This window comes from Octodon degus, unplaced genomic scaffold (assembly GCF_000260255.1).
Source record: "Octodon degus isolate 3935 unplaced genomic scaffold, OctDeg1.0 scaffold00001, whole genome shotgun sequence".
In the NCBI taxonomy this organism is placed as follows: domain Eukaryota; kingdom Metazoa; phylum Chordata; class Mammalia; order Rodentia; family Octodontidae; genus Octodon; species Octodon degus.
In genome coordinates, this window is record NW_004524577.1 from 27,187,747 (window position 1) to 27,207,868 (window position 20,122).

Below are 20,122 nucleotides of genomic sequence, written 5' to 3' on the forward strand. Positions count from 1 at the left end.
AAAAAATAATGTAGACAATGCAATGAGCATTTTCCCAAACAGAAACAAAGACACTAGATTCACAATTTGATTTTTAAGATTACTTAGCACTTATTGTAAGTATGCATATATGTAGATACTGAAAGAAGTCATGTGTGACTCCAACAGTGTGCTGGAACAGGGCTGGGGGAGAGGAGAACAGGAGAGGCCAAAGATTACTGGTAAACAGCTCATGGTTCTCTGGGATGGAAACCTCAACCATCAACTCTGCAGAGGGGGGCATGGAATTGGACAAACTCCTTCCTTCCACATTATCACGGAATAGCACTCTTTAACTCAGGAGAAAAGTCTGCCCAATGACAACAGCAACTTCAGACCACAGGAGCGAAGCTGCCTCTACTGCCCAGATGACAGCAAGGCAGTAACAGCTAGGCAGGCGTGACTGGTCACCTGCAGCAAGGCCATCTCCATACTCTGTTCACTTGGATAACGGCGGAACAGAATAATAACACTCATCTACCTCAAAGCATACTGAGATGATAAAATGAAGGAATGCAGAAGCTCCAATGTACAGTGTTCGGCACATGGTGTGTGCTCAGTAAGTAAATCTTGGTCTCCATTCTTCATGGCCGGCCAGTCTGCCTGTGCATGTGTGGCCCTGACTGCTCTGACCACGCTTGTCCTCAGCTTCCTCCAAGTATTTACTCGTTAGCATTATTGCCACATTTCTCTACAGCAAACCACCTTCCCCAATACTCTAAGCGGGTCATTCTGTTCTTGCTTCAGGACTAGAACTTTCACATTATCAAAAACAATTACAATTCTCATTGGTTACTATCATCTTCCACAAAAACCTGCCTAAAGCTCAGTGAGGGTAAGAACTTGTGAGTTCTCTTGACCACGAAGTGACACTAACTTGTCTCATGGTGTCTGTTCTACCCCGCTTTCAGTTTTGATCCCAAAAGGACTGAATTATATGTAAATATGGTTATAAGGATACTTCAGAAATGTACATGACTTTGTGCTTTTCAAAGTGCTTCAATTTTTTTTACTTATTTAATTTTTCCAACCTGCCATGGAAGTAGGGAAGAACTGCTGCTGTTGTCATTTTGTAAATACAAAAATGATACAGTTCACTGAAGTCAAATAACCTGCCAAAAGACCTACAACTAGGTTCACAATGATTTTTAATCCAGTGGTGATTTTTATGTAGTGCCTTTGTCATAACTGGGTGCCTCCCTCACTAATATAGGGTAGGTTTATTTAGAGTGTGCAATTTAAGTATTTAGAACATACAAGATATAGGTTTTTTTTTTTTGACTTTTTGAGACAGGGGCTCACTATGCATTCCAGCCTGGTCTGGAACTCAGTATGTAGCCCAGGTTGGCCTTGAACTCATGGCAATTCTCCTACCTCAGCCTCCAGAGTGCTGAGATTATATACGTCTGCCATCATGTCTAGCTGAACAGCTATTTCATACCACAGAATTTGAAGTTTTTGACTGTCCATTCTTTTCACTTTTAATTTAAAAAGCTTTATTGTGATTCTGATGTTTCCTTAAATTCATTATCTCTTTATAGTTCAAAATTCAATAGTATTGCTCTTCATATACAACCTAAGAAGCCATCACAGTGAAGCTGGTAAGAGGCACTGTTCTTCTATTCTGCAGAAGTTCAAAAGTCCACAGACAACTAAGAGGCCAAACCACAATCAAGACATGAAAGAGGAACAGATACCAATGATACCTCCTCTTTCCTCTTGATTGCTATCTTCAAAATTGCCTACCCTGCAGTGTAAACAAAGAAAATAGGAGTGAAACTCAACTACTGAATGGCGAGATAGCAGACATATTGAACTAGTGCATCCACATGTTTGAAAACTGGAAGTTCCTGCCGACACATTTAAATGTTATTGTGACAAGCTCAAACGAGCTCTTCTGGTCATCAGACCTGAGGAATGCCACAGGGAAGAGCTCAAAGGATGAGCTTCCATACCTTAAAACCAATCTACTGAATACACATGGAAACTTTTTTATTCACCATACATTTCTCAGCAAAGTCAGAAGTATTGACATAGAAGTTATTTCTGGATCTCCTTATTCACTACCCTCCATTTTACATCAGCACAGAAGACTTTGGACTGATTTATTATAAAACTACAAATATATAGATCTACCTGTGCCCCCAAAAGTAGAGATCACTTGTTCTAAATACCACTACCTAAAAAAGTTCTTCAAAGATTACAAGGCATATGAAAGTAAAAACAGACAAAAAGATCTTTCAAAGACAATCTCATGAAGCGATGACCAAGCAAAGGATCCCATCAACACAGCTTATCAGTAGGATATTCTGTGTTCATGAATAAAGTTCAGCAAAACTTTAAGAATTATTTACTGTTTTGAGAGGAATAAATTGGTGAATGCAGTACGTGTGTGTATGTGCATGTATTTAGTTATGAGTCAGTTTTAAAATGTTAGTATCAAAACCCATTTTCTAGTACTAAAGTGGCTATCTCACATAGTGTGCAAGCCAGGCATGATGGCATATGCCTGTAATTCCAGCTACTTGGGAGGCTGAGGAAGGAGAATCACAAATCTGAAGCCAGCATGAACCACTTAGCAAGGTTCTTCGAAAGTCTCAAAATAGAGCAGGTAATGGGTCCCAGTTGTACTGTAGCCTCTTAGCATGTCTGGCCTGAGTTCAAACCCCAGTACTATAACAAAGAAAAAAATTGAAACGACAGGAATAAAACAGAAAATATAGAATTAGTTTTTAAACAGAGCATGCTGGCTATGCTTCACTGTCAGAGTGGCTTAGGAGGTGTGAGGCTGGGCTGCACACGGGTCCCTTGCCCTTCATCTCCAGTGCTGCTCCCTTTCTGTTGCCCTGTCACCCTGAACTAAGCAGATTTGCTCTGCTGTGTTCTTTTGCCATGATCTTCTTGCCTTGGGCCCAGGCAGCTACAAACTGAACCCTTGAAAAGCACGAGCCAAGTAAATCTCTCCTTGTTAAAGTGATGGGCACAAGTAAAATCTGCTTAAAAATTAATGGGTACATTTCTTTTTTAAAAAAATGTATTTGGTATAGGGTCTGCACGGTCTACAGGGTCTCACTATGTAGATGAAACTTGTAGTGATTCTCCTGTTTTCAGCCTGCCAAGCGCTGAGATTACAGGCATGCACCACCATGCCCAGTTTCAATCGCTGTCTCAGCAAGCCCTGAGGGTGGGGCTGGCAAGGCATGCTGGGGATCGAACCCTGATAGCCGCACTCTGCTTAAGCAGGTGCTTTAGTCAGCTGAGCTATCTGGCTGACCTTCTTTATTAATCTTATTTATTTATTTATTTATTTATATATTTGGTTCAGGGATTGCTACACAGCTCAGACTCATAGTGATCCTCCTGTTTCAGCCTCCCTAGTGCTGGGATTACAGGTGTGCACCACCATGCCCAGTCTCGGTAGCTGGCATGGCATGTGGTGCCAGGGATAGAACTCGGGTTGTTGCACTTGCCAGGCAGGGAATTAGACCACTGAGTATCTCCCCTGCCCAGGTACATTTTTGATTATTACTGTAATTAGGGACCAGTCTGGGGCCTTTGGACGCTGAATGCTCAGAAATGACTGTGTACAGGCCAGCAAAAAACCAATGACTGTTTCATGCCTGCCTTGATATTCAAGTGTTCTAGGGGTCATTTATAAAGATGAGTAAACTATAACCCAGTGAGTCTAGATACTAATCTTACCATATATATTTTTGTAAAGCGTTTATATATAACTGAGGAATGACCTGTAATCCCAACTCAGGAGGGCTGAGGGATGAGGATCATCATGAGTTTGGGCCAGCGTAGTGTACATGGTCATGATGATCCTCATTCCTCAGCCCTCCTGAGTTGGGATTACAGGCATGCACCACCATGCACGGCTGTCTTAATTTCAGTATCTTTTATTACTGTAGTATGTATATCACAACTAAGAAGCCAGCATTAGTACAGTACTAAACACATCTTATTGAGATTTTACTAGTTTCCTTTAATAGTCTTTTTCCATAGAGAATCTTCTTAAATCAATGGTATCCTCACTGGATATAAAGAAAACATCTTTTTTGTTTTTTAGATGGTAATATTTGGGCATGACTATGCAGTAAGACAAAATGAAGTATGGGGGCAGGGGGTTGGACCAAATGTAAAGAACTCCAGATGGAGCACCATTCCCTGCAGACTGCTGAAGTGGTTTCTGTTGTCAGCTCAGTTCCAAGAACAGTATGGATTCCTGAATAACAAGGAGACTCCAAAGACAGAAAGTAATCTAAAGTTTGATATATGCAGTAGATACCAATAGTACTTAAAATTTTCAGTTATATATAAACACTTTGCAAAAATATATATGGTAAGATTAGTATCTAGACTCACTATAACCCTGTCTGAAAAAAAAAAAAATCAATCAATCACAAAAAAGGTAAGGCAAACAGTGAGAATTGCATGAGCCATTTTTGCAACAGTTTTGTAAATCTAAAACTATTCTAGTAAGGTTATATAAAATATTTCTCTTTTAGGGATGCTTAAGATTTCACAGACTATTCCATTTCTGTTAGTGTCAATATACTGAAACAGGTTGCACTACTAAAGATTTCCATGTTAATAACAGTTACATATTAACAAGTTCATAAGGTTCAAACCAAAATAGTTTGAGCCTAGTTAAATGGAATGCGTTACAAAATTAGGCAAAGGGCATGTTTCTTTATAAATGCAGTTTCTTTCTTGATAACAAACTATTTTTTCTTTTTTCCTATTTACTTGCTTTTATTAGCACATATTTGCCATATATAATGATCACATTCATCCTAGGGAATTTCCTGTACATAATATATCTTGATTCTTTTTTTCCCATTCCCTTCCCCTCCTTTCAACCGTTCTTCCCCTTCCCATTTACAAAAGATTTGTTTCCATTTCCTTTTCTGTTTTTAAAAATGTCTTTTCCCTCCCCTCTCTCTTCCCATTTGAAGATGTTCTTCCTACTTCCAAGTATCTGTCCTTTGTTTTGCTCCTTATTACCCTTTGGGTTTCTCACACAACAGAAGCAATGAGGTATTGGAATTTGTGTGCCTGAGTTCACATAAAATTATGGTCTTGAGATGCATGCACTTTCCTACTAATTATTTAAGTTTATTTTTCCATATGGTAGACTAGTACTCCATTGTATCTAAATACCACATTTTAATTCATTCATTGATGAGCATACGGGTTATTTCCAAGATTTAGCTATTATAAACTATGCTGCTATAAACACCAGTATGCATATATTATTGTGGCATGATACTTTTAGCTATTTTAGGAAAATACCTAGAAGTGGAATAGTTGAGTGTAATGGAACTTCTAGTTTCAGTTTGTTGAGGAATCTCTATACTGATTTCCACAGTGGATGCACCAGCTTGTACTCCCACCAACAGGAGAGAAGTGTTCCTTTCTCTCCACAGCCTTGCTAGCATTTGTTACTGGTTGATTTCTTGATAACAGTCATTCTTTCTGGGGTGAGATGGAATCTCAGTGTTGTCTTCATTGCATTTCTCCAGTGATCAGCGATGTTGAGCATCTTCTGACTTACCTATTGCTGTTTGTATTTCTTCACTTAAGAAGTGTCTGTTCAGTTCACATGCCCACTTTGGGGCGGGGCCTTTAAATTTGGGGGTATGTGATTTGAGTTCTTTATATATTCTACATGTTAGTTCTCTGTCTGAGGAGCAGCTGGTCAATAGTTCTCCCATTCCATGAATTTTTTCTTCACTCTGTTGGATTCTTTTGCTGGGCTGAAGATTTTTAATTTGTTGTGTTCCCAGTTTTTGATTCTTTGCTGTACTTCCTGTGTAATAGTGTTTTGTTCATAAAGTCTTCACCTCACCTGTGTCTCCAAGAGTTTTACCTACTGTCTTCCAGATGATTATTTATTTCTGGTTTTACATTTAGATTTTTGATCCACTTTGATTTTAGTTTAGTGCATAGAGAGCAGTATGTGTCTTCATAATGCAGAAAGGCAATCTTCCCAGCACCATTTATTAAAAAGGTTTTTTTCTTTTTTTTTTTTTTTTTGCGGAACTGGGGATTGAACTCAGACCCTTGCGCTTCCCAGGGAAGCACTTATTCTACTGAGCCATCTCCCCGGCCCTAGGGCTATCTTTTTTCTAGTGAAGGTGTTTGGCTCCTTTGTCAAAGATAAATAGCTGAGTGTGCTTGAGTTGTTTCTGCATTTCCTGTTCTGTTTCACTGATCCTTAGTTCTTTTTTTTGTTTTGTTAGTACCCTGCTATTTTTCATCATGGTGGCTTTGTAGTATGATTTCAAATTGGGCATTGTGATGATATCCCTTGTTTTGTCATTGTGGCCCAGAACTGGTTTTGCTATTCTGGGTCTCTTCTGGTTACATATGAATTTTAGGATTATTTAAAGAAATCAATTTTAATCTACTTGCACACATACTTCCCCCTGCACAATTCTCTGTATGGTTATTTGAAGTGATTTCAATTTGAGGGTAGTAAAAAGGAAGTGCTAAAATATTTATTGTCAGAAAAGGAGTAAAGGGTGTTGAGAAGGTTGAAAAATCACTGAATTCCTCAAAAAAGCATTAACAAGAGGAGAAAGATTACAGCATTGGGCCGTGGAGATAGCTCAGTGGTCCAAGCACCTGCCTAGGCAAAAGCAGTGACACAGGTTCAATCCCTGGCACCACATGCCTTGCCAGCCCTGCCCTGGGTACACTGTCATGCCACCAAAACTGGGCATGGTGGCACACACCTGTAATCCCAGTGCTGGGGAGGCTGAAACAGGAGGATCACTGCAAGTCCGAGCTGCATAGTGAGAACCTGTACCAAATACATAAAATTAAAAAAAAAAAAAGATTACAGCATAATTTATATGTATACGTGAAGCTTACACATATTCCTACAAAGAAGGAATGAAAAGAGCATAGTATTTGTTATCTTTCCTTAATGATGGTCTTACTTCTTCTGCCACAAGTGTTTAATATTCAACAAAGCTTTCAATGGCGCATTAACTCAATTGAAAACAGGTTATGAAAGGAGGCATGATTTAAAAAAAAAAAACCCAAAAACAAAAAACTCTGTTTCTGCAGGCCTTCAAAGTTCCACTTACCTGTGCGCAGATCTGATGCATGACATGACCAAATTCATGGAAGTAAGTCCTGACTTCATCGTGCCTGAGGAGAGAGGGGCGACCCGCCACTGGCTGGGAGAAGTTCACCACAAGGGCAGCCACAGACATCATCCGGGTGCCATCTGGGAGAAGGCAGCCCGGCTGGAGACCAAAGCAGGCAGCATGATTGTATTTTCCTTCCCTGGGAACAAGAAACACACAATAGTGAGACACGAAAGCCCTTCTCCAGCAACAACACCGACATGGCCTTTTCCAGTCACTAAGTGTTATATCTGGCACAAGAACTTTTACACATTTAATGTACCTTTGAGAAAGCAGCATATTTTGCTAAAACGGAAAAACTAAGTGAACAGTAATCTCATTATCATTTGGAATTATAGTTCTAAGGTTTCCTTTATTGAGAAATCTGAATGCTAAATTATATATAACATATCTAGTATGCAGTGACCCACTTTTTCTTTTGAGATAGGCATTTACATTGTTTACTGTGCTGACTGGCCTTGAACTCACAGCCCTCCTGCCTCAGCCTCCTAAGTATTGGGATTACATGTATGCATTTCCACGCCCAGTCCCTAATGTCCCGTGTGTGTGTGTGTGTGTGTGTGTGTGTGTGTGTATGTGTGTGTGTGTGTGTGTTGGTGAGGACCATCAGAACCCAGGACTTCAGAGTTACTAGGCAAGAGCTCTACTGCTGACTGTAGTCCTACCCTAAGCCTTGTACATTTTATTTTAATGATCCCTGCTCTTCTTCTTCAGAGGGACTCACTAAAAATTATTTCATAGTTGAAGTAAATTTTAAATAAGTGTAGCTTACATAGTGTTGAAGCACTTTCAAAAGAAAAGATAAACTGCACCTAGTTTTTTCCTTCAAATTAGAATTGATAAAAAAGCTTTATCAATTTCACACAACAAGGTATTTCCTTTTACTCAAAGAGGGAAGATTCAGTAGCTGCAATTAAATAAGCTTTTATGAACTAGGAAGCCCTGAAAGAAACTAAATACTTTTAGTTGGCCTAGGAATAAGCATGTTATGTGATGAAGGTCTCTACTCTTGGACAATGTGTACCATTATTTCAGTCTAAAAGTAGATCTCTTCTTCCTCCTCCTACCTCCTCTCCCTGCTTTTTTCTTTCAGGAATAAAAAATACATTCAGATTTGGGGTAGATTATTTTAGTTTGGTTTTTATATTTATCCCCTTTTCCTGCATTACATTTTCTTGTGGACTTTGCCTTTTCCCTCTGCTGATGCTATACAAATAAAATTTTTTCCAGCATCCTATTTAGATGTGGAAAAGTGCTCCTGTCTTTACTACAACAATAATGCTATGCTGGACAATCTGCAAATTGTAACCTGTCTTGAATCCACCAGAGAGCTGGTGTTGAAGGGCAATGGACAGTCAACTAACCCATGATCTAGGTCAGGCAGCTTCAAGCACAGGGGAGAGGAGGAATCAAGCCTTCTTTTTTCCCCCTTTTTAAATCTATGGCAGACAGAGAGGAATAGGTGTTTTCAGCAAACTGCTAATAGCTAGTGATGAGCTAGCCAAAATAGGGAACCAGGGGGAGAAAAAGCTATAGACAAGGGAAGTTTTCCATTTTCAGAGTCTTTTCTACAGATATTATTGGTTACATATAAAAAAGCCTGGACTCAGGGTAAAAAAAACTGCGAAAGCATCTGTTGAGAGAGGGTACACCTGCTGTGGTGAGGGATGAAGCATTACTTGTCTCCTACAAAAGGAAAACCTTACAGTTCTGGGACAAGGGGAACAAACCCTACTATTATTAGAGCACTGGGGAAAACCCATTGCCACCTGTGGAAAAGAATAGAAAAAAAAGCCTCTAGTCATGGAAAAGGGGCAGAATAAATCATGGACTCAGCCCCACATGAGGCAGGATCACCAGACAGACCCCACTCCTAAGGCCCAGGAACAGAACCTATGCTGTGATTAAGACTGATGCATAATCGTAGAGTGACAGAATGACTAACCCCTAGCCAGGTTAACAAACATCCAGTAAAAAAATCACAGTGGTCAACTGATATGAGAGAACAAGACCTTGGAGACAAATCTGCCCTGAGACAGAGCATGAAGAGGGGCTTAAAATTGAAGGAGGAAAAGATACTGAAGAAAACTGGCAAACAACTCCCATCCTGAATTCAAGCCAAGAATCTGAAGCTTGTAGCATGGCAGTAATAGATACCAAAACTAGTTCAATTATGAAATGAATCAAATTCCTACATTAAAGTCATAGCAGAAGTCAATGTGTGGCCATGTTTAGGCATAAAACTGCAGTATTTATTTCAGCCTTTACTTTCCTAGACAGTACAAATGTCTAGTTTTCAAAAACATTGTGAGGCAGACAAAAATAAAAAAAGTTCACTGACAAAAGGCAAAGCAAACAAGAGAACTGGACTCAGGTGTGACAGTACTGGAGCTATCAGTGTTTATTTATTGGGTACTGGGAACTGAACTCAGGACCCTGCGCTTGCCAGGCAGGCACTATGCTACTGAGGTAAATCCTCAGCCCAGTCACAGTTTTTAAAATGACCAAAAGTAGCATGTTAAATGGTCTAGAGGCTATGCATGGCCAGATGGATAATTTAGGCACAGAGCTGGACACTGTACGAATCATGGGAAAATACTAGAAATGAAAACATTAACAACAGAGGAGTAATCTCTCTCTCTGTCCCTCTGTCTCTCCCTCTGTGTGTCTCTCTCTCTACTGCCACCCCCAACCCCAGGACAGAGAAGAGCACCAAGAGCCACAGGGCAATGTCTAATGACTTACTGTATATATAATCAGAATCTCAGAATAGACAGAAAACACACACACACACAAAAAAAGAAAAAATAGCCTAGTTCTCCAAAATTTATGACATTGAACCACAAGTGTAATAAACTCAAATAGGAAGGAAAATAAATACAAAACAAGCAAAAAGAAGGGAGAAAGAATCATACCTGCCTAAGTATTCTGAAACCACTCAAAAGGAGAGATACGAGGATGTTAAAGCAGCCAGGTGAAAAGCACACACTGCACATAAGACAGGTACAAATAAGAATTACAACAGATGTCTTATGTCTTTACATGATAAAACACCTGCAAATGCAGAACTTTACATAAAACACAAAAATATCTTCCAAAAAAAGAAAAATACAGACTTTCTTGTACATACTCTTAAGAGCCTACATTACAAAAAGACTTGAACTATAAGACAATTTAAAGAAAAGTTGTTTTTTTAAAAATGAAAAAAGTGTTCAGGGAAAAAAAAGGAAGTTGTTCAGGCAGAAATGGCTTTGGTATCAGCTTAAAGCTTGGATCTTCAAAGAAATGAGTAGTGTTAAAAATGGAATAAAGGTAAGCGTAAAATGTGCTCACTTTCAGTTGCTCTGAGTAACTGACTACTTAAAGCAATAGCGTTAACAATGGACTGGATGTCTAAGTTTAGCCAACAAGAGCACAAATGAAGAGGGAGAAATGGAATACACTCTTAAACTCTTTATGCCGCTGTGAAGTGGCATATTAGTACCTGACAGTACTTAGACAAAGATGTATATTGTGAACAGCTGATTAATTAAATATGTATATTGTAATCCCCTGAGCAGCTGCTAATAAAACTTTAAAGAGATAAAACCAAATCAAAAAAACCCTTCAGCTAACAAAAAGGTAAAAATGAGATGGAACAAACAGAAAACAATCTGTAAATGACAGATTGTAATGTCTTCATATCAGTAATTATATGAAATATACTTGTATACATGGTAATGTGAATGTAACTGGTATAGCACACCAAGTAAAAGAGACTATCAGATTGGATTTTTTAAAAAGCCAGCTCTAATTACACCTGTACACCTGTAACCCCAGCTACTTGAGAGGCAGAGGCAGGAAGATCACAAGTTCAAAGCCATCCTGGGGAACTTAAAGAGTCCCCACTTCAAAATAAAGTTTAAGAAAAGGACTAGGGAGATGTTGCACAGTGATAGAATGCTTGGTTAGCATGCACAAGGTCGTGGGTTCAATTCTCAGTAGTGGAAAAGAGAAAAGGAGAAGCAGGGAGGGAGGGAGGAAGAGAGGGAGGGGGAGGAGGGGGAAGAGAGAGAGAGCGAGAGCGAGAGCGAGAGCGAGAGCGAGAGCGAGAGCGAGAGCGAGAGAGAGAGAGAGAGAGAGAGAGAGAGAGAGAGAGGATGAAAAAGGAAAGATACATCATGCTGGTAGAAATCTGAAGAAAGCGGCCTGGCTACAGTAATAGCAGACAGGGGGCCTGCCCTTTAGCTCAGTTGTTTAAGTGATTGCTTTGTTTAAGGATGCTATGGTTCATCCCCAGATCCTCAAGCCTTTCCAGACCAGCCCTGAAGGCATCCTGAGCCAGCAAAAAAAACAAACAAAACACACACACACACACACACACACCCCACTTGTGGACTTTTTGGGGCCTGCCCATTAGCTCAGCTCTTTAAGTGACTGCATAGACAAAGCAGTCAGGCTCAGGATGCTCACGCCTTGCCAGATCTGCCCTGAAGGCATCCTGAGCCAGCCTCCCCCCCACACAAAAAAATCCTACAGTACCAGCAGACATTACAGGGACTACTACCTGAGATATGAATACGATACATCTTGGTAAAGAGGTCACATTTTAAAATGTAGTAATATTAAAAGTACCTACAAATACATGCACCAAAAGCATATAAAATTGAAGGAGAAACAGAAATGGAACAAGCAGAAAAATCAGATGATAACACTACTGATTAATGTTACTAAGAAATATAATCAGAGCCAGGGAGATGGCTCAGAGAATAAGCACTTGCATGGCAAGCACAAGGGTCTGAGTTCAATCCCTGGTTCCACAAAAATAAATAAATAAAGAAATATATACAGAGCCTTCCATCCAACAATATTAAAATATATATTCTTTTCAAATGCACTTGAAATGTTCATCAGGACTAACTATATGCTGGTCATAAAATAAATAAAACGTCTTTAAAAGAATTGAAGAGGTAGTAATTGTATATTCTAATCAGAATAGAATCAAACTAGAAATAATGGAAAAAATAATCTAAAAAAATCTCTAAATACTTGGAAATTAAACCATATTTCTGTCTGCTAATCCATGTGTTGAAAAGAACATCACAAGGGAAAGTAGAACATATTTATTTTAAATGAAATTGCCACACATCAAAATCTGTTGTATGGAGTGTAAGTAGAGCAAACTATAGTGCTTATATTAACAGTTTAGGTTAAAAAAAAAAAAAAAAGAATCACAACTAAGGACATAAGGAAAGACAGACAGAAGAAAAGGAGAGAATCTGTGAGTAGGTACACCTGAAACAAGGACCTGATTTTTTTTTTATAGCTAATTTTTTTTTCACTCATTATTAACTTTATTGAAAATCAATAATAATTATATAGCAAATTAAAAGACTGAAATGTGAAAGACATAAGATGTAGACAGTAAATTTTAGAAAAATATTTCTGAAATGAATGCATAAAATGAGATTCATAATAGACTACATATTTGTAAATAATTACTTAAAAACTTAAATGAATATAACAATAAAAATTGTCTAAAATAAACATGAAAAAGAGTTCACAGATCAGTCATATAATAGTTCACTTCTGTGCCAAAATAAAAAAATTATATTCATTTAATTAGAATTCTCAAGGTAGAATGGGGTAGGTAATAAATATTTAAAGATTTGAAATTTCTGAATTTAGTTAAAATTATAGCACCACGAGGCTGGGGAGATAGTCTAGTAGAATAAGTTCTTGCCTGGCAAGTTCAAGGGTCTGAGTTCAATCCCCGGTTCTGCAAAAAAAAGGGTCGGGGAGATGGCTCAGTGGAATAAGCACTTCCCTGGCAAGTGCATGGGCCTGAGTTCAAACCCCAGTTCTTTAAAAAAAAAATTACAGCACCACATTTCCAAGAAAAATGAACCTTTGACACAAGAAATATAAATAAAATCATACCAAGACACACAAAGATGAAATTGTCTAAAACTAACTGTAAAGAAAAAAATCACTAAAGCATATACATAGAAAAAAATTAGCTATGGAGGAACAAAATTAAACAGTATCTTATTCCATATTAGAAAAAAAGAGTAAATGAGTAAGAAACTAGACTTATTTATTTAAAGGATTGAAAAAAAAAAGAACTGTCTCATTGAATTTTGTACTTAGCAAACATACCTTTGAGAACTAAAAGTAAAATATTTTCCAGTTATACAAACTCAAAATATTCTAATACCTCCAGACGTAGCATATAGGAAATAACAAAGACCATAATGCAGAAAGCAAGAGAAGTTGCTGTATGGTCCTGGATAAAGAATAAAGAGCTCTTAAAATGGCAGTTATGCAAGACAATGTAAAATGTAATTATATTAGACAAACGCATTTAAAAGGTCATTAAAGATTTCTACAAAACAATATCAATCTTATGTTAGGTTATATTCATATTTTTTCATATAGGTGTGTGAGTGTGTGTGTGTGTGTGTATGTATGTGTGTAAAAGACAAGGAAGAACTAATATAAAGTCAATGGAAAATGGAAACACACTTATTAAAGTTTCTGATACTGGGAGAATATATACCATGTCATAAGAAGATTGTAAGGCAAAGAAACAGCATAAATCATAAAACAAAAATTAAAATTAAACAATATTCAGAAAATTAAATATTAATTCAAAATTAAATATTTTATTTTTTTTTTTTTGAGTTTTCAAATTGTTTATTACTTTTATTTATTTTTTTTTTCAACAAATAATACACTGCATATATTCTTCTTAGTGGTTAATTGCTGTACAAGATGCGGACTTGTGATCCCATTTACAAACACCATTAGAACAAATCATTCTATTCATTAAGAGCAAAATTAAATATTTTAAAATAATATTCAAAAATTAAAACTAAATTGAGTCCAACTAAGAGGCCAGAATGTAGTGTATCATATGTATGAATCTCTGATCAATTCAGAGTAGTTACATAGTATTTGATTAGGTTAATATATACAAAAATACCAATTATGAAAGTTTTCATTAGAGTAAAGAATTACTAAGAATAAAACATAACAAATACTAGAATGGCAAATATATGACCAGCACTTCTAACAGTTTGGAGATAGGCTATCGCACAAAGTTCTAGTATGCAGTGGATGTGGACAGTGTCCATGATGCTCACTGGTGGCCAGGTGGCACTCGTGGGCCTGAGCTATTGCTATTTCCTTGATATGCATCCTGCAGACTTGGACAGAATCATGACCTATAGGGTGCAGAAGTCCATTTTTAGAGACTGCTGATAGAAATGTTTTGCTGCTATATACAAAAGAATAATTGAAAGACTGCTGTTGTATACCTTCTTCTCCTGTGTTTGTTTGCCCTATTTGGTGGTTTCTTTCCATTCTCATTCATGGACTTGTGGTCATTTTGGTCCCTCTCTAGAATATCTTTTAGTAGTCTGCGTAGGGTTCGCTTTGTTGTCATGAAATTTCTTAATTGTTCTTTGTCATGGAAGTAATTCACTTCTCTATTAAACTTGAAAGAGAGTTTTCAGGGTGTATCAGTCTAGGTTGGAATTTGTTTTCTTGCAAGACATGAGGTACTTTGCTCCATGCTCTTCTTGACTTGATGGTCTGTGAAGAAAAATCTGCCATTATTCTGATGGGTTTTCCTGCTTCTTTTCTCTAGCAGCTTTTAGTACACTTTTCCTGTGCTGAATTTCTGGGATCTTGATTATATGTCTGGGTGTGGTTTTCATTGGGTTGATGTTATTTGGAGTTCTATATGCTTCAGTTACTTGAATGTCAGATTGTTTCCCCATATTTGGGAAGTTTTCTGCTATTACTTCTGCCCATGTTCTTTTTATATCATTTGTACTGACTAATTTTTTCTCATGAATACCTAGTAGCCTAACATTGTTCATCTTTGCATTGTCTTGCAGATGTTGCATTTTTTCCTGACTCCTAGTTGTTTTTAAGAGATCTTTTCTTACCTTTTCACTAGCTGCAACGGTGTCTTCAAGGTCTGAAAGTCTATTTTCACTTTCATTCAAACGGTTTTGCAATCTTTGATTGAGGTTTTAATTTCCTGTATAGCACTTTGAATCTGCTTTATGCATTCTATTTTTTTCCTATATTGCTTATTCAAAGATTCCATCATTTTTCTATTCTTCTATTTTTTAATCAGTGTCTTGTTTAGAAGCACTTAGTACTGCTTTCATTTTAGTTATTTCTTTTTTTAACTTAAGAAATTATTTCTGATCTGATTTCCTCTTTACCTTTCTGCAGTTGTTTACTTCAGACGCTATTATTTCAGAGATTTCAGGTGTGTGATTTCCAATTTCTTCTATGATATTGTCTCCTGCATTTGTTCTGGGTGGGCTTAGGGCCTGAGAATGCATTTTGCTCCTTCTTTTTGTCATTTTGTATAGCACTGTCTTCTGACCTTTGGTGTAGAGCTTTGATAGAGTTATTATTACCTTATCACCAGGTCTGGATCTACCAAGTTCAAACTCGTCCAGGTGGGTGTGGCTTGGGTCTGGCTGCTGTGCTCAACTTCTTTATGCTCAGGCCTTGGAAATGAACCCTCTGTGCCACTCTGGCAAGATGTTCTGTTCCCGGATCAGCTGGGTGGGTCTTGCCTCTAATCTCTCTGTAGGGAGTTCTGCCACAGGGTTCCACACTGGGCCTGTCTGATGGAAGAAGCTACACACACACACACACACGGCTGGCCCAGGTGCTGGCTGGAATGAGGATTCGGTGGATGGACATGTGGTCCCACTCACAGGCCGGGCCTGGGTGTTGGCTGTAGTGAGGATCTGGAGGGCTCTGGGTTGCCACACTCACACGCTGGACCTGCACGCTGGCTGGAGTGAGGGTCCGGTGGGCCTAGGGCAGGCCTATTCACACCTATAGCTAAATCTTGAAAACAACCCAAATGCCCATCAACGAAAGATGCATTTTTAGGCCCGGCCAGATAGCTCAATCCTGTATTTACTAAAAATTTCAACCAACTCAACCTCAAGGTATTCAGAGGGCACATGAATTGTCATGGAAAGATTTTATATAGTAAGTTGGAAATGTATAAACAGATAAAATAGGTAAATAGATTTAAAAATCTTTTATCAAAAGACTGGCAACATAGTTTAGAGGACTAAGCACTTGCTTAGGCAAGTGCAGGGACTGGGGTTCAATCTTAGGTACCACATGCTGCACTGGCCCATGCCAGGTGCAGTGAGCTGGCCATGGAGATGGGGCATGGTGGCTCATGCGTATAATCCCAGAGCTGGGGAGGCTGAAAATAGGAGGATCACTATGAATCCAAGCTGTGCAGTGACACCCTGTGCCAAATACAATTAAAAAAAAAATAGGAAAGCTACACCAATCTGATAATTAGTCTGTTATTTTTTATGCCTCTTTATATATTATGAAACACTATGTATACCTGGTTTGAGAGTAAGGTGATGGTACCGCACCAGACAGACTTTCTTCTTAAATATCTTTGTATAATTTTTAAAATTATAGCTGAAAAATCAAAGATTTTTCTACTAATTTAAAAACCAGTGATGGACCAGGGATACAGCTCAGTGGCATAAGCACCTGCTTGGCAAGAGCAAGGTCCTGGGTTTGATCCCTGGTATCGCAAACAAACAAACAAACAAACAAAAAACCAGTGATACCAAAGTGGTGCACACTTGTAATCCTACCACTTAGGAAGTTAAGGCAAGAGGATCACCATGGCTTCAAGGCCAGAATGGGCTACAAAGCCAGTGAGACTTTGTCTCTAAAACAAAACAAATCAAAACAACTGCCCAAAAAACTATAATGATATTTTTTACTATATTTCTTTTTTTGTCCATTTTGAGCAACTACTTTCCTTTTTAAGAATAAATTTGACTTATTTAATTTCAAATGTTTGCTTTATTCTGAGATTCTGTCTTTTTATATTTTGTTTATAAAATGATAGTCACTAAAACAAGTCTCTGCATGAGAATCTTATGTTGAAATCATCAAAGCCTTTGTTTTTGTTTTGATTGAGAATCTGTTTTATGAATAAAAACAAATATGATTAAAAATAAACTTTTTAAAAAACCTATTTTAAAAATATTTTTTCTTCTCTTGTTTTCTTTTATTACTTTTTTTTAAACAAACATTTACTTTAAAGAGAGCATAGCAATAATTGATGACACTAGAAGCAGTACACATTTAGAAGAGCAAAATGCCAGGTATTGTAAGCATGGTTTTAGTATTACACATTGCTATCCTCAGTGTAGTTGCTTAGTTCACAGACATAAGCATACAGTTAGTCAGGGTGAGAGTTCTACCCATTAGCTGCTATTTTTAAAAACCTCATGGAGATTCTTAGGACCATTGCCTTAATCATCTTGTTTATATAAATGTATGGTTTTGCCCTTGTCATATTGCCTAATGTTTCTCCTTGCTCTCTCTTTGTTTAATCCTTAAGTTTTCACTTTCCATTTAACTGTGTTATACCTTTCAATTTTTATTTCTTCTTTTGAGTTCTTACACTAGGAAGACAATATGATATTTACATATGTAGGCCTGGCGTACTTCACTTATGAGTATATCTTCAAGTTGCATCCACTTATATATGAAGGCTTTGCATTTATTTTTCTTTATAGCTGAGGAATAGTGCATTGTATAAAACACCACCTCTTTTTCATCCATTCCTCTGGGGATGGGCATTTTGGTTGTTTCCAAGATTTGGCTATCACAAATTGTGCTGCTATAAACACAAGTGCACATATATCACTATGATATGATATTTTCAGATCTTTTGGGAAAATTCCCATAAGGGGAATATGTGGGTTGAGTGGGATTTCTAGTAGTCCTAGGTTTTTGAGGAGTTTCCGCACTGATTTCCATAATGGTTGCACCAGTCTACATTCCCCGCAGGTACATAGCCTTTTCCCACCACACACTCAGTGGGCTGTATACCTATACTGTACATTACCAATTAAGGACAATACTATTCATTTGCTCTTTTTAAGAAAATTAGTAATTACATCAAATTGGCTGTGTTTTAGAAAGCAGCCTAGAAAGAAAGACATTCAACTCCGTTGGTGTCTGATAAAACACTGTGGAGTCCATTGTTACCACACATTATAGAAACAGCAATAATATTTTGAATGTTTGTCATTGATTTATGGCAAGGACAGGTGAGTTGGAGATTTGGTCCTTCATGCAAATAAGCCTGTAAAGGTTATTTCAGAGGAATAAACAGTCTGGAATAGATGAGCTTTTCTACTGAAGATTTCACACTCAAGTCTGACTGGCTGCAGACTCTTAGTCTCACTATATAGCGTATCGTGCCGCTTCGCAACCAGACTTAGAAGAGTAGTCACAGACGGAAGGGGACTGGCAGACATGTTTTCTGAATAATAAACTTTTTTTTTTTTTTTTGCGTTACCAGGGGTTGAACTCAGGACCCTGCACTTGCCAGGCAGGCACTCATTCTACTGAGCTATCTCCCCAGCCCCTGAATAATAAACACTTGAGAGGACAAGCTTCAATTAAGTAAATACAGTCAATGATGATAGTGATGATGGTGGTACAACTAACATTTACTAAGCACTTGCTATGTGCCTGGGAATCTTCTAAATGCTTTGCATAGGGGCTGGGGAGATGGCACAGTGGAATAAGTGTTTTCCTGGCAAGTGCAAAAGACCTGAGTTCAATCCCTGGTTCTGTCAAAAACAAAAACAAAAACAAAACCAAAACCCAAACTAAAACCAAACCAAACTAAATGCTTTGCATGTAATTAATCAATTTAATTTTGATAATAAACCTATAAAGCAGGTGATACTACTATTTCCATTTCAGCAGCCCTACATAATATAGATAAGGACAGTGAACCACAAAAAATTAAGTAACGTGCTCAGTAAGTGATTCAATCAGACATTCTGACTTCAGAGCCCATATTTTAAACCTCTTTACTAAAAACTACACACAGGAAATAGAGAACTGAGTCTTAATCTCAAAGGCCCCTTCCAAACATGTGCTCAACAGTACCTTGGGTAGAGGTCCAAGTAGAACTGTCCCAATATCTCTCCAGTAGCTTTATCCTTCACAGTGTAAAGTGTAACACTTTGATTCCAAACATGAGCATCTGTCACTTGCTCAAATGAAAGTCCTAACAATTCCTGGTAGATACTCAGCAAGCCTTCGGTGACCACCTCAATGGGGAAGTATTCTTTGAGGAACTCTTGATCTATGCAGTACTTGAGTTCTTCTGTTTGAGTCATATAGTAGTGTAGGTCCCAGGCATTGATTTTCCCATCATATTCCAAACCTCTCTCTTCACATTCTTTTTTCTTCAAATTTAAAATAAACTCTCGTTCAGCCTCACCCAAGGGTTTTAATTTCTGACTTAAATCATCTGTGAAGGACAAGGGGAAAAGTTAGTAGTCTCCTGCTCTTGGGAGCAAACTCACCAGTGCATTAGTGTGCTGCTGAACATGACACCAGGAGAAATGGAGATGAGAACAAGCTTGAACATGACAGATTTTCCTTTCCAGAGTGATTTACTTTATAATGTCTTGTCCACTGCTCTATAGCCACCTTAGCAGCATCACCAAAGACAAAGTGAAGTCAGAGAATTCCAACTCAATGTTGTAATTAAGGAAGCAAAGCAAACTACTCTTATGTTCAGGTAAGGACACTGAGCATGTGCATGTTCTTCAATGAGGTTAAGCTCTTAAAAAGCCACAGGAAACAAATCACATGAGACCTTTGGTCAACACTATCTACAAAGTGCTCAACCCATTTGACAGACATGGGTTTAGTTCCTTACTATCCCATTTCTATGAAGAAGGATGATTTGAACACAGCCATCCTGGATTTTAGCTAGAGACATTTCTTGCCATAACAATTTATATACTGTGGGCCATTCCTGAGTGTTTGTTTTTTAAAAATGTTTTTATTATTTATTTATTTATTTGTGTGCGTGTGTGTGTGTGTGTGTGTGTGTGTGTGTGTGT

At 37.9% G+C, this 20,122-nt stretch overlaps 1 protein-coding gene across 1 annotated transcript in view; it reads right to left on the reverse strand.

The window, feature by feature from the left end:
- Positions 1-20,122, reverse strand: part of Nln (neurolysin) — a 123,226-nt gene that overhangs the window by 22,221 nt on the left and 80,883 nt on the right. The window contains exons 8-9 of the mRNA XM_023706035.1: positions 19,155-19,521; positions 7,119-7,320 (exon numbers count right to left, since the gene is read on the reverse strand). Coding sequence (XP_023561803.1) covers positions 7,119-7,320; positions 19,155-19,521 — 569 coding nt within the window. The remainder of the gene's footprint in view (positions 1-7,118; positions 7,321-19,154; positions 19,522-20,122) is intronic.